This window comes from Onychostruthus taczanowskii, unplaced genomic scaffold (assembly GCF_017590055.1).
Source record: "Onychostruthus taczanowskii isolate IOZ18803 unplaced genomic scaffold, ASM1759005v1 scaffold76, whole genome shotgun sequence".
NCBI classification, from domain to species: domain Eukaryota; kingdom Metazoa; phylum Chordata; class Aves; order Passeriformes; family Passeridae; genus Onychostruthus; species Onychostruthus taczanowskii.
Window position 1 is genome coordinate 2,518,991 of NW_024505450.1, and position 13,650 is coordinate 2,532,640.

General features: G+C 42.5%; 1 protein-coding gene across 3 annotated transcripts in view; it reads left to right on the forward strand.

The window, feature by feature from the left end:
• Window positions 1-13,650, forward strand: part of CSTF3 (cleavage stimulation factor subunit 3) — a 49,532-nt gene that overhangs the window by 33,146 nt on the left and 2,736 nt on the right. For 2 of the 3 annotated variants that reach the window (XM_041423294.1, XM_041423297.1), the window contains exons 4-17: window positions 545-577; window positions 956-1,053; window positions 2,434-2,500; window positions 2,597-2,631; window positions 2,740-2,866; window positions 5,322-5,399; window positions 5,585-5,747; window positions 6,248-6,357; window positions 6,758-6,874; window positions 8,000-8,074; window positions 9,236-9,379; window positions 9,481-9,583; window positions 11,007-11,076; window positions 12,258-12,453. In XM_041423294.1, coding sequence (XP_041279228.1) covers window positions 545-577; window positions 956-1,053; window positions 2,434-2,500; window positions 2,597-2,631; window positions 2,740-2,866; window positions 5,322-5,399; window positions 5,585-5,747; window positions 6,248-6,357; window positions 6,758-6,874; window positions 8,000-8,074; window positions 9,236-9,379; window positions 9,481-9,583; window positions 11,007-11,076; window positions 12,258-12,453 — 1,416 coding nt within the window. The remainder of the gene's footprint in view (window positions 1-544; window positions 578-955; window positions 1,054-2,433; window positions 2,501-2,596; window positions 2,632-2,739; window positions 2,867-5,321; window positions 5,400-5,584; window positions 5,748-6,247; window positions 6,358-6,757; window positions 6,875-7,999; window positions 8,075-9,235; window positions 9,380-9,480; window positions 9,584-11,006; window positions 11,077-12,257; window positions 12,454-13,650) is intronic. The other variant, XM_041423295.1, reaches the window with a different exon arrangement.

Genomic DNA, 13,650 nt, shown 5'->3' on the forward strand with positions numbered 1-13,650 from the left:
GCTTTGCTCCCTCCTCACAGGGGGAACCGGGGCTGGGGCAGCTGTGGAAAAACAGGTTCTCCATGGGTATTATTCCCTTATTCAGCATCAGCAGATTGGAGCAAAGTGCACTTTGAGGAATGAATATTCAAGTATAATACATTTATTAGCCTAGTAGTTCTAAATACAGTATTTTACCCTTTACTAAATATTGACATATATCTAAATCTAAATCTAAATATCTAAATCTATATCTGCACTGAATGCATCAGGTTCCTTGAAATAAAAGGCTAAGTCTGGGTGTTCAAACCAGAAAGCAGTTTTGCCTCCTGGTACCTACATTTTGGAATTGAAGAATTAAAAATAAAAAACTGCTAATTTTGCAGCAAAGTACATGACTTCTGTAGGTTTAATTATATTTTTACAACATTATGTGGTGTTTTGGTGTAATTAGTTTAGGCAGACAAAGTACAAACTGGAATGCTATAGTACTGTATGAAGAATATATTCCTACTATTCTAAAATAGTTTCTTAAGTGATTTGTTTTTTCTCTGCTTCCCTATAGATTAAAGCAAAAAATTATGACAAGGTGGAAAAGGTGAGTCATATTAATATATGTAATATATCTCTATAGCAAGAACAAGTATCTTGTGATTGGTCTAAATCAGATTGAAAAAACTCTATAGCTGTCATTGAATGTGAAACACAGATAAAAAGTAGCACTAAAGTTGACTTGTTGCTGCCAAGCTCTAATCAGTGAAATGTGCAGGGGAAATTCTCTGCTTAATTCTCTCCAGTTCCCTTGCATAGCACGGAGATGCTTTAAGCATAAGAATGAGTAGTTTAACTTATTCTTCCTTATAAATCTCAATCGTAATTAGAGGGGCGATTTAAATTCATTTTGTGTAGCTTTAAAAGTAGAAACTTAATTTCTGTGTCTGGAATCCTGATCACATCTTCTTGATGTATTAAACAGTTATTTCAGCGCTGCCTTATGAAGGTTTTACACATTGATTTATGGAAATGTTACCTTTCCTATGTACGAGAAACCAAGGGGAAGCTACCTAGTTACAAGTAAGTTCCCAGAGTTGCTCTGAATTATTTTAGTTCTATGGTGGATCTCTTCTTGGTTTTTGACCGGGGGATGGGGAGGAGCCTGGGTGACAAATCTGTCTGGGGATTTTCTGTTGGGGGGTTAATATATAATCTGCATTTAGAAAACATTCAAGTCTCTTTAATTGAGCTTGCCTGGGTAAAATTGGTTCCTTAGTCTGGATCCTCTAACAGGGAGGGATAAGAGCAGTGGAGAAGCTGGTGAATCAATGCCAGTTCCCTGCAGATGGGATTGGTGCTTGAACCAAAAACCTGAAAAACCTGAAACACATTTCTTCCTCTTTGTCCTTGCCCTCAGTGTCCTGTTTAGTCTCCACAAAATTCAGCACTGGTTCCAGCTGAGACCAGTAGCAGTAAAGAGTTCAGGAATTGGAGGAAGTTTTGGAAAGCATAAAAAAAGTCATAAAATTTAAGGTGTGAGAATTTTGGGATATGTCACTCTTCATCCCCTTTCAGTTATTACATTTTGCTTGTTTATATTCCAGTGGGTTGAGTTTCAAAAAATACCAGTGACTTCCAGCATCTATAAACTGTTTCTTCCCCAGCCCACCATAATTTCTTTGCACTATAATTGGCAAAATGAGTAATACATTAACAGAGAAAATAAGCAAGGGGTTTTAATTTATTTTTACATGACTGTTGTGAAACAGTTTTAGAAGTATCAGTTTATTCAGTTTGCCTTTCCTCTGTTTCTCCTGTTAACATGGTCAAGGAGGCAATAAGGTATGGAAGTGTGCTTGAGTAAAGGAAATTAAGAGAACATTTGAGGAGAAAAAAAATCAGCTTTCACTGAAACTTAACCAAGGAAGTTCTGTAAACATTTTAAATTTGAGGGGAAATACTTTGAATTTGGGGGAAATAAGAAATCTTGTGAAGTATTCTGGGCAGTTTCCACACAAGGGAGCTACTCCTAATTGTCCCAGCCTTTTGGGGTTCCTGGAGAGTTACAAAAAGGTTTGGGGAACTCTGAGGGGAAAAAATAAGAAACCATTGGTGCATCTGTCAGCTGAGAAGATGTGGAGAGCAGTTGGTTTCTTCTCAACTTCATGTCATATTTGTGGATTTCCACTGACTTGGGGTGGGCCAGGAACTGTTAAAATGCTGGATTGCCACCAATGGATTTAAATAATTCTTGAATAAAACAAACAACCAAAACCCCAACAGAATCTGAAAAAGGAATTTAAAGCTGTCTGAATACCAATTTTTGCTCTCAGCTGTTGAATGATATTTCTCATTCCTTGATGTTTGGTTAGACTTTGCTGCACAAAAGAATACTCTTAAATAAAGAATTTTAAAAATACTAGACACTTGCTTTATGGTCTTTGTGGTTCTTTTCCTCAGAGAAAAAATGGCTCAGGCATATGATTTTGCTCTGGATAAGATTGGCATGGAAATCATGTCATACCAGGTATGTTTTCTTAATCAAAACACATTTTATTTCTAACTTTATGACAAGTACAGCTAACCATTGGTTTCACTATATGTAATATTTTTTCTCACCTAGATCTGGGTGGATTACATCAATTTTTTGAAAGGCGTGTAAGTACTTAAAAATTACCTTTTTTTAAGCTCAGTTAATGCAATGCTGATGTTCCTGCCAGTTGTGACCTGTCATAGCTGACCTTGCTCTCTCTCCCCACTGTTTAGAGAAGCAGTAGGATCTTATGCAGAAAACCAGAGGATCACAGCTGTCCGTAGGGTTTACCAGCGTGGTTGTGTCAACCCCATGATAAACATAGAGCAGCTCTGGAGAGATTATAACAAATATGAAGAGGTAACCAATAACTGATTCTTTGTGACATTCAGAAAGAAGTAATTGTCCTGTAATCAAATATTGTGCCCGAGCCATATCCCCTAAACACATATGTATAAAAGAGATGACCAGCAGTATAAACACATTTTTTGTGTGCAGGATGTACCAACTCCTGTAGCAAAAAAATCACTCCTGAGTGATTTTTAAATTTCTTTCAAAGACCCTCCATGAAATTCATTTGACTGTCCCATTTCCCAGTTGGCCCAGTGGAATTGCTGGTGAGTGAGTGAGACTTCACTGGAGCAGCGCAGCTGGCAGTGAGGACTTGTGTCCCTAAGGAGGCACTCCCCTCCTTTCACTTAGAGTCAAATGGCATTCAGCTGGGATGGTTTGGACTTCCTCCACAGCATTAAGTTACGTGGTCTCAGTGCTAAAAGTGCTCCTCACCATCCTCCACCTGAAGCCATTCCAGAACCCCTTCAGGTGAGTCTGCTCCCACACTGCCTTCAGCTCAGCTCTATACCCTTTCAGGCCAGTTTGTAGCTGCACCTTTAGATGTATTTTAAACACATCTAGTGACCAAGTAGCCCCAGTCAGCAGCAGTGTGACTGCAAAGCTGATGTGGATGCCCTTGTGCTCAGCACTGCCCAGCAGGGATGCTCATACAACCCTGGTCCTGCTGGTTGTGCTCAGGCATGGTTGCTGTGGGTCCCTGTGCCCTGAGCAGCAAAGAAGGGCCAGTTCCTCTTCCCTTGTTGCTAATTATGCAAGTTGTGAGCTTGATGCCCTCTCATGTTAACGGTTCTTAGCTGGTGGGAGAACCTCTGGGTGGGAGAACTCCAGGCATCCCCAGCCATGAGCGTGTACCATGACAGCTCATTGCCCCATAGGTGTTTGGGGACACCACTGCTGTCCCCAGGGAGGATGCCCAGGACACACCTTCTCCAGTATAGAAAATCCCCAACACAACTTCCCCATAAACCACCCCTTCCCCTCCCACACAGCAAGCAAAGGCTCTCGCTGCTGGTTCCTGCTGCTTTCATTACACATGGGGAAACAATGCCAAAACAATGGCTCAGAGCTGTCCAGTTCCCAGCTGAGGCAGCTCTGGCTGACACCTGGAGCTCCAGGCAGTCCCTCCAGGCTGTCTGAGCTGGGGGAGCTGAGGGCCAGTGCTCTGCTGGGGCACAGGGATCTGCCTGTCCTGTTGTGGCTACACTGGCTCAGGGACAGGGCTGCTGCTCACAGGTGTCCTGGCACAGGGAAATGCTCCTCACCCAAAGGGCTCTTTGAGGGGGAGGTGATTGCCCATGTCAGCAGCCCAACAGCACAGAGACTTCATGCAGGTCTCAGTATGGAAAGTTAATGGCCATTTGCTGTAATTCAAGCTTTCCTTCAGCTCAGCTGTAGCCACCAGGTAACAATACCAGCCTGTCAGTCACCAGTCTTTCATTAACTAAATGGTCAAAAGTGGTAGAGCTTTTAGGGAGAGGTGGCTCGGTCACAGAGTGGCAGTCTGGCTCACAAACCTGCATGGCTGCTGAGCTGGGAGTGCATCCTGGGAGAGTCCTGCTGTACCCTCAGCCTGGTCCTGGGTTACCTGGGTTTGTGTGCCACATGGCCCAGTTTGCTATCCCAGATGGTGCCTTTGCTTCTGCAGTGAGGGCAAAGCTTCCTTTGCTTCCCAGCTCAGGTGCCTCTTTGGACTTGGACTGACAGCTGTGCACGACTTCTGCACAGTCCTGGCAACAACACCAGCGAAATCCACCCAGACACAGCATCACCAAAGCGTGGCTGCTTTTCCTGCCCAAGAGCAGTTCTTCAAGGTTTTGTTCTTGCCAGAACCCTGTGCCCAGGCCTGGCTGCCCCAGCCCCTGCTGCTCTTGCACAGCAGCACAGCAGAGCCCTCTGCACGTGTGTGACACGTGTGCAGTCCTGGAGGGTGTCAGGCAGTGCTGACACATCTCAGCCCCAGCTGACAAAGGCAGGGTGTGTGTTGCATGGAACCTCTTCTAAGAGCTGTCAGTTACTTCAGGAACAGAGGAGAAGGCAGAGCTCTGAGCCTGGAGGTCAGTCTCTGGTACTCCTTGTACCAGAAAATCAAATTGCTCATGTGCTCTTGTTCAGGGAGCTGTCACTGGCCGTCATTTAAGACCAAAATTGTAAATCACAAATACATTTTTCCCACTTTCACTCACAGCAGTGCATGTGAAGTTCATTGTATTTTTGAAAGTGATTAAAAATAGGCTGAGGTGCTTCAGGTCACTTGAATTTTAGTAGTGACTTCATCTTCTGATATAAGTTCTTGCCTATATACTTATTAGTGGAAATAAATATTTTGAGATTGGTGTCTTAAAATAACTTTGTCCTTGCTCACTTTTGCATCCCCTTTCAAGCCCTTTCCTGTGTAAAATAAGATTCAGTATGTCCAAAGGGAAACTGCACATTGCCAATTCCTTTTTTCACCCTTCTCCAGGGCATCAATATTCACTTAGCCAAGAAGATGATCGAGGACAGGAGTAGAGATTATATGAATGCACGACGTGTGGCAAAGGTACAACCTTCTGTTGACTTTTCTTTGCTCTATTTAATTCCACAAACCAGCATTAAACTTGGTTCTTACATCAAATAAAAGCATGTACAGACTAATAAGGCTGGTATGCTAAAATATTTCCCGTTTTAGAAAGCATAACCTGAAGTGTTCAATGTGTTTAATTCAAAGCATTGCTTCTGTTTCAGGAATATGAGACGGTGATGAAGGGCCTGGACCGCAACGCTCCCTCCGTGCCCCCACAAAACACCCCCCAGGAGGCTCAGCAGGTGGACATGTGGAAGAAGTACATCCAGTGGGAGAAGAGCAACCCTCTACGAACAGAAGATCAAACTCTCATAACAAAAAGAGGTAATTACAAATCTCTAGGGTGTAGAGAATTGTATTTCTCAGATCCAGCAGAAGTCATGACATGATTTGGTGTTCAGGGATCGTGCTGGAGTAGAAGTTGATCAAGTTTCTTGAATTGTGTGGGTGTTTTTTTATAAAAAAACAATGTAAATTTTTCTAAAGCCAAGCTGAATGTAAGAAATGGATTTTGGGACACAGTGCTGTAGGTGTGTGCCACTGAACCTCCAGTGCAGGTCTGGAAACAATAGATTGCAGCCTGATTTTATGGCTGATTTTGAGTGAGCTGTGCTTGTTCCTCTGTGGACAAGGCAGGTTTTGGCTGCTGGTTGTGGTTCATAAAGTTCCTGGCAATATAAAAGAGCTGCAGCAGTGACCATTGTATTCAAAGCCAATTAGTGTTGATGTTGTCTGATTTATGTGATGAATTTTGCATTCCATACCTGAGTTGTACAATGGTGGTACCGTTTCCAAGGAGTGTTTCTCTCGTGTTTTGCCCACAGTGATGTTTGCCTATGAGCAGTGTCTCCTGGTGCTGGGCCATCACCCAGACATCTGGTATGAAGCAGCTCAGTACCTCGAGCAGTCCAGCAAGCTGCTGGCTGAGAAAGGGGTAAGCAGCTTGCCACTGGCTTTCTCTTATTTCCTTGCTCTGACATGGTGTACTGTCAGTTCTTCCTCGGAATCAAGGAGGGGGGTGTGAAAAATAGTTGTGACGTGTTCAGAATTTTCAAATGTTCAGAAATTTCAAACTAAAAATTTTAAGAAATAAAAATGTCTGCAATTTAGATAAGAATTGTGAAAAATTATGTCAATCTTGGCCAGTTTTAGGCTTGGGGGATTTTTTGGGCCTGATTTTGTGATTCCTTAAGTACTGGAGGGGTGATTATCTCTTTGTTGGAGCACTGAATGGAAATTCACTGGGGCTTGTCACACACAGAAGATATTCCATACATTTGCCTTCATTGTCACAGATGCTGAACAATTATGTTATTATACTTATTTTATAACAGGACATGAACAATGCTAAACTTTTCAGTGATGAGGCTGCTAATATTTATGAAAGAGCGATCAGCACTTTATTAAAGAAGAATATGCTTCTTTATTTTGCATATGCAGATTATGAAGAGGTGAGCAAAAATAGTGATGCACTGACATTAAAATCCAAATACATCTCCCATTAATACTGTCATTTATTTGAAACATACTGGGTACACAAAGTTCTGCAGAATTAATTTACTGATTCATTTAGCCTTATTCTCATTCAGTGTTTCTGAGATGGAGCTGACAAAACGGAGAGGAAAAGCCCATAGTATGAGCTGTGAAAATCCACTGTCTTTCCATTTCAATATTGACTGTATTTCTGAAACTACCATAAGGGCAAAATGCTTACAGATTTCCATTTCCTTGAGCATCAGCTTCTTCACTTTTAAAATGGGCATAAAGGGCACCTTTTCCTGTCTGGTTCTTGGGGAGTTGATGTTTATGTTGGCATGGCTGTGACAGAAGATGGGAGCCACCTTTGCTGCAGCTGTCTGGAGAAATCTCTTTCCTCAGGCCAGCACCTCACTGTGCATTCTCCACAAGGAGCAGTGCCCCAGTGGTGTTTATTCCACCAGGAGAAAAGACTGGTTCCCACTGATCAGATGGGGACTGTGGAGTCCTCTGTGGGGTACAGTTTGCCCACTTATTTTATTGTGAAAGAATCTTTCCAGGAAGAACTTCAGGATAACAGAGGAGGGAGAAAAGCCTTTGCCTTTCAAAGAAAAATCCTTCCTTGGTTTCCAGTGCAGCCTCCTGTATGCTGTGTCCTGGTTTTTCAAGGCTCACAATACAGCCTGGAGCGCTGCAGCTGGCAGGGAACAGAGTGGACTATTGGCAATGTGTAGGTTGGAGAGTTAAGAAGATGGTTTTCCTACCCATCTGCACATTATTTTTAGACAGAGGTAAAGGGTACAGACTTTGTATGCCAAACACCTCCAATGGCAGTTCTGCTGCAGCATTACTACATTAGAAAAAGACTTCAGAGACTCCTGAAAGGCGTGTAGGTAACCACTAGTGGGAAGTTAGTGTGGGAAGTAAAAAATGTCTGCACAAGAGAGAATATGTGTCTGCGTAAAGGGACTGACATACACAGTGTTCAGCCAGGGAAAATGGGAACAGGAAAATTCTAGTTATGTCTTCAGCTTGAGTTTTGCATTCTGGGAGGGGATCTGAAGGGATTTACTGAGCAGGGTGCGTTTGCCTTCCCTCAGAGCCGGATGAAGTACGAGAAAGTGCACAGCATCTACAACCGGCTCCTGGCCATCGAGGACATCGACCCCACGCTGGTAAGATCCTCCTTAGTGCCTCCACATCCTCGTGGATTGGCACCCAGTGCATGCACAGAGTGGGGAAGCACTTACAGGATTCCTTGGGTCACAGGGATGGAGTACTGAGGTGGCAGAATGACAATCTTTAATCCATTGAAATACACTAAGACACATGCATTTCCTCCTCTGTCTCTTTTATACTGTCTTTTACAACAAGTAAAGAAGATAAAAGATATAAAATATTTCACAAGCATCCTGTGGCCATGTAGTTTCCAAATAAATCTGCAATGCACCATGTAGGTATCAGAGTGTTGCTGTACCTCTGCTGAAGTGACACAGTAAACACTGTCCATGTGCCAGCTGTGGTGGAGCTGAACAAGAGGTGTCAGAATGAACCTGCCCTCGAAAGGTTATTTAGTTTATTATAAACAGACACAACAAAGCATGAGGAGGCAAAAGAAGGTGTGAAGCCTAACACTAAACAACAGTGTCAGAGGAGAGGTTTCCATTTACTGACACTTGCCATTCTTTAGAGACACATCCTAATGCTTCCCAAAGGCACATTTTGTGGGAAATCATGTACCAGTTCCTCCTGCTGAGGAATGCTGCTATTCGTGATCTAATTCAGACTGAAGGAGAGTTGAATCCCAAAGAAATGCAAATCACAAATTGGCTGCTGAATTAAGTAGCACATTCATTATTTCCTTGATCAGGTATAAATACTTGCAGGCAGGAGGATTTGTATCTTGGATTGTATCATGTATAGTAAAATGCTTCATCAGGCCTTTTGGCTATTCCTTGGCTTTATGGACGTCTTAACTTTATTGGAAAGTTATCATTTTTACAACAAGCCTTGAGTTCTCTGAAGGCACCAGCTAATGTAAATGGCATTCATCTCCTTACCTCCCCTTCCTTGAAAAATCTGTGTATTCATTACTGTCTTTTCATGGAATCGGTCTTAGGTGTATTCCATTTTTTATTTTTAAAAAAATCTATAGAAAGATTTGCCTCAGTATTTAAAGCGAAACAACTCAGAGGCACAAGACAGCCTTGTTTCTATTAGGATTCATCTGCTGTATTTTGTGAGTCGTGATTACTTCAGACGTAGTAAAACACTTAATGATATGCTGGTGTTCTTTGTTAGCACTGATGCTATTTAAATATTAATGTGCACCTTAGGTTTATATCCAGTACATGAAATTTGCAAGGCGAGCAGAAGGCATTAAATCCGGAAGGACGATATTTAAGAAAGCCAGAGAGGATGCCCGGACCCGCCACCATGTCTATGTTACTGCAGCTTTAATGGAGTATTATTGTAGTAAGGTAACCACAGGTGCTCACCCTGATCCTAAACAAGTGGCAGGAGGGTGCACAGCTCACTGAAGCTAATAACTTTTTTTTTTTTTTCCCCCCAATGTTTGCAGGATAAGTCTGTGGCCTTTAAGATTTTTGAGCTAGGGCTGAAAAAATATGGGGACATTCCAGAATATGTACTGGCATATATCGACTACCTTTCCCACCTTAATGGTAAGCTTTGAGCTTTGAGAGGTCTAATGAAGCATTACTCTGTGAGTTTAGGTCCAGGCCAGGTTCTTGGTGTTTAAATTCTTCATGAAGCTCAGCAGTTAATCTGAACACAAAACCTGCTGGTTTGTCTGAACCGAAGCTCCCGAAGTCTGGTGACATTAAATCTTGATTCTGCTGAAGGGAGGAGAGTGAACTTTCCAAATTGTAACTCACTGGCAGTGCAGGGGTTTTACAGAATCTGCTGTGAACAGTGGGAAGTACACTGAAGAGTTTAAATCCTGAGGGAAAAGGTCTAAAGGAGTTTACAGTCAGCATGAGAGGAGTGAGGGATCAGCTGGTCCTGACTAGGATGAATTTAAACTCGTTCTCCCCAAGTAGATGAGATGAACAACATGTAAAATCAGTACTGGGCATGTCAGTCCTGCTTGGAATGTGCTGGGGAGCTGCAGTGGAAAGAGCAGGACACAGGGGCTGGGGAGACCTGGGCAGGAGGTGGAGGTGGAAGGGCTCTGGGTGGAATTCCCTGGGGCAGGGGCTGAATGGCCTTCTTAGAAGGAAACCCAAGCTGCTGTGTGGATTCTGCAGCACCATTCACCATCTGTCAGACTGCAGTTCCTGGGTTTTTCAGGCACTGGGAGTTTAAAGATTTTGAAGGTTTTTTCTCCTGTGAGCTGTTAAGTGAGAGATTTTATCTAAGTCAAAGTATATTTAATTTTGCTCTAAGTTATTGTGGGTCTACATAAATATTAAAAATACCTTTCTGTAAGTTGCCAGAGAAAAAATTATCTTAGAACTTTCTAATTTATTGCTCTATTTTAATAGCCCAGCAGAACTCCTGGAACCCAGGAGAACTGATCTCTGGGCTGTAAGTGTAGGAGGTGGGCAGTGCACAGGGCAGGGACTGGCAGTTTTAGGAACAAACCCACCAACCTCTCCACCCCCCAGCTGGCAATGTGCAAAGACTGACTGCTTGCTGGGAACCCCGTCTAATAATTTTGGGAGGACTTCTGAGGACTATACAAGCATATTGATATTGCCCTGATTTAAAAGGGAAATAATGAATTGAAAGGCCAAATTTAAATTTACCAACTTATGCTATTGAGATAATTTTAAAAAAGGATAAAACTCCCCAGAAATCCTGAAGAGATGCCAAGCAATAGCTGTGCTGTTATCAAAGAACCTGTAGTAGGATCAGTTTGTCACTATCAATAAAAACAGACTTCCAAAGAAAAAATTCACATTGAAATTTAACATCAGGAAAGTTTTATGTGGGCACTCAGATCTCTGTACTTACTGAAATTCAAATCCATGAAAGTCAGCTTTATGCTCAGTTCAGTGTACACATCTCTTTGAATGGACATCTTTTAACTTGTCTTTAATATGTTTTACTCAGTGTGATTTTTTTTTCTTTCTGTTTTTAAAGAGGACAACAATACAAGAGTTTTGTTTGAGCGTGTTTTAACTTCAGGGAGCCTTCCACCTGAGAAATCTGGGTATGTCTGCAAAAGCAGTTTTACTGCACTGGAAAATATATACATAACCCCTTTCAACTGTAAATATCCCAAAGAAATTAGAAACATGAACAGCAGGATGAAATTAGGTACAGATGTTCCTTCTCCTCTTCATGCTGTCCAAAATAGGAACAACTATGATAGATTTGGGAAAGTCCCTCTCCCACTTCTCGTGAAATTCATTAATTTATTGACTTTAAAACCTCACTGATGCAGGATTGTTGAGAATAGTGTGCAAAATCCTCCTGTACAGAAAGGACTCGGTGGTCTGAGCTGGGAAGGTGAGTCAGGAATTTGTTGAGGAGGGTGCTGAGCATCTCCCAGCCATAAAAATAAAATAAGGAAAGAACCAGAAAGGACTTGGATTAACCACTTGCTGCCATATTTTCATAACTACTTTTTAAGTTTCTTTCTCAAAAAAATGCTCACCAAAGCCTTGCAGTCTGAGCGTTCACTTCACCATTATTCTGATAGACAAAAGCATCAAAACTAAGGAATCAAATATGGCACTGCTGTGCACATTCATTCTGCACTTCAGTTCTGATCTTTTGTGAGAAATATTTTTATACCAAATTTAAAAGTGACAAAACACAAGAGCTTAAAAGCTGAACCTTCTTCAAAGGTGAACTCCAAAGCTAAAATTAAAGTTGAATCAAGTCCAGAAATATGGTCAGACATTGCTTGAGTTATATATGAGATTTTCCATGGAGAAATCAGCAGTAACTGTATATATTTTGGGCTGTATAAAATTCTGAAGCACTGCCTGTTGTGTTCTTGCCAGTTAGAATGTGCTGGTCTGTGCAGAGGAACTAGATCATAGTGCTTGGTAAAAAGTTCTTCCCATATCAGCATCAGAGTGAAGCTGTGTGTACAGGATGAACAGTGTTTGATAAAAGCTCACCTCAAATGCTGAAGTCTTTGACACCAGAAATCCCTTCCTCACTGTAACAAATTCCTTTGCAGTCCACCAGACTGAAAGCTCTTAGAGAAACACAGAAGGCACTGGGAGGGTAATGCCTATTTTGCACCTGAAGTAAATATCAGAAATGGCCATGCACTCCCAGATGGCCTCCTCTGGCTCTGTCCTCTCGTAGTTTTTTAACTGGGTTGTGCTCAGTAATCCTTTCTCCTTCAGTAACTCTCAGTGTCCTGTTCTGTTCCAGGGAAATCTGGGCTCGGTTTTTAGCCTTCGAAAGTAACATTGGGGATCTGGCCAGCATCCTGAAAGTGGAAAAACGGAGGTTTACAGCCTTCAAGGAAGAGTATGAAGGCAAAGAAACAGCTCTGCTGGTGGACAGGTACAAGTTCATGGATCTGTACCCTTGCTCTGCCAGCGAGCTGAAGGCCCTTGGTTATAAGGTGAGTGGGTAAGAACACTTCAGTTCACTATTGTTCTTTTCAGTTCTAGGAATCTTGGGCAATTCCTCATTTGGGACTTGCCTTACCGTCCTTCCCCTTGCTAGAAAAGCAGGTAAAATAGGCCTCTTCCTCCTCCTCCTCCTCCTCCTCCTCCTGGTCTCGTTGGGCAGCAAAGTGCCAGGGGCCAAGGGCAGAAAGGAGCCAGGACCATCAGTAACAGCTGCAATTTTGGGTATTCCTGGTTACCTCCCATCTTCCCTTGGAAAGGTCGATGTGTTAATGCCATCACCTCTACAGGCCTCCACTCCACATCTGAGCTCCTTCAAAAAGCAGAATTCTGTGGGAAACTTGTAGGATCAGGTCATGTGTAGGAAATATGGCTGACTGTCCTTCTGCTCTGAGCTGGCAGAGCTCCCCTGACTTCACTGGGAACTGCATCAAACCCCACATGCTGCAGTCCCAAGGTTTCTTGGGAATGGCTGAGGGAAGCTCTTGGCAGGGATCAGTGGTGACTCTTTTTTCAGCCGTTTCTTAGGGCTAAAGTGCTTTGGTGCTGCCATGTGGAGTTCATAGTCTAGTCCAGACCCCTAGTTTTGTTTCTAACCACATGCATTTTTACTATTTCTGTCATTTTGAGGAATCCTTAGAACAGAACAGGATGTTGGTTTACCTTTTTTTAAGGCTGCCAGAGAAGCAGAAACAGCTGATTGCCATCTGCATGGACAGGAAGAGAGCCCTCAATCCGTGCCTCTAAAACAGTGCCTCAACTTCCACTTACTTCTTACACAGAAAAATAATGTATGAAAAATACAGATGCCATCAAAGTTAACAAAGCAGCTGAATTGTTGACCATCACAGAGCTGTAAAATAACCTGAGAGGTAGAAATCAGATTCACATTGAGCCACTGAATACTTTTATTTGAATGCAGTGGGGGCAAAGTTATTTTGAGGTTTGATGTGAGCTTACAAACAAGTACATTTTGCTAAGTGCATGCAGGGCAGTGTGTGCCTAAGATGGTGCAGTCCTGCTGCTTGGAACATGCCAAAACATAATCCTGTTTGAATGCCTGCTGACTGCCTTATGCTTTACTTCTTTTCCAGCTAAAGTAATCTAGGGAATGAAATGAGGGAGAAATGATAGTTGTGAAGGCCTAGTGGTCTGCACCTGTTCACCTAAATCCTCTTAACCTAAAAAAG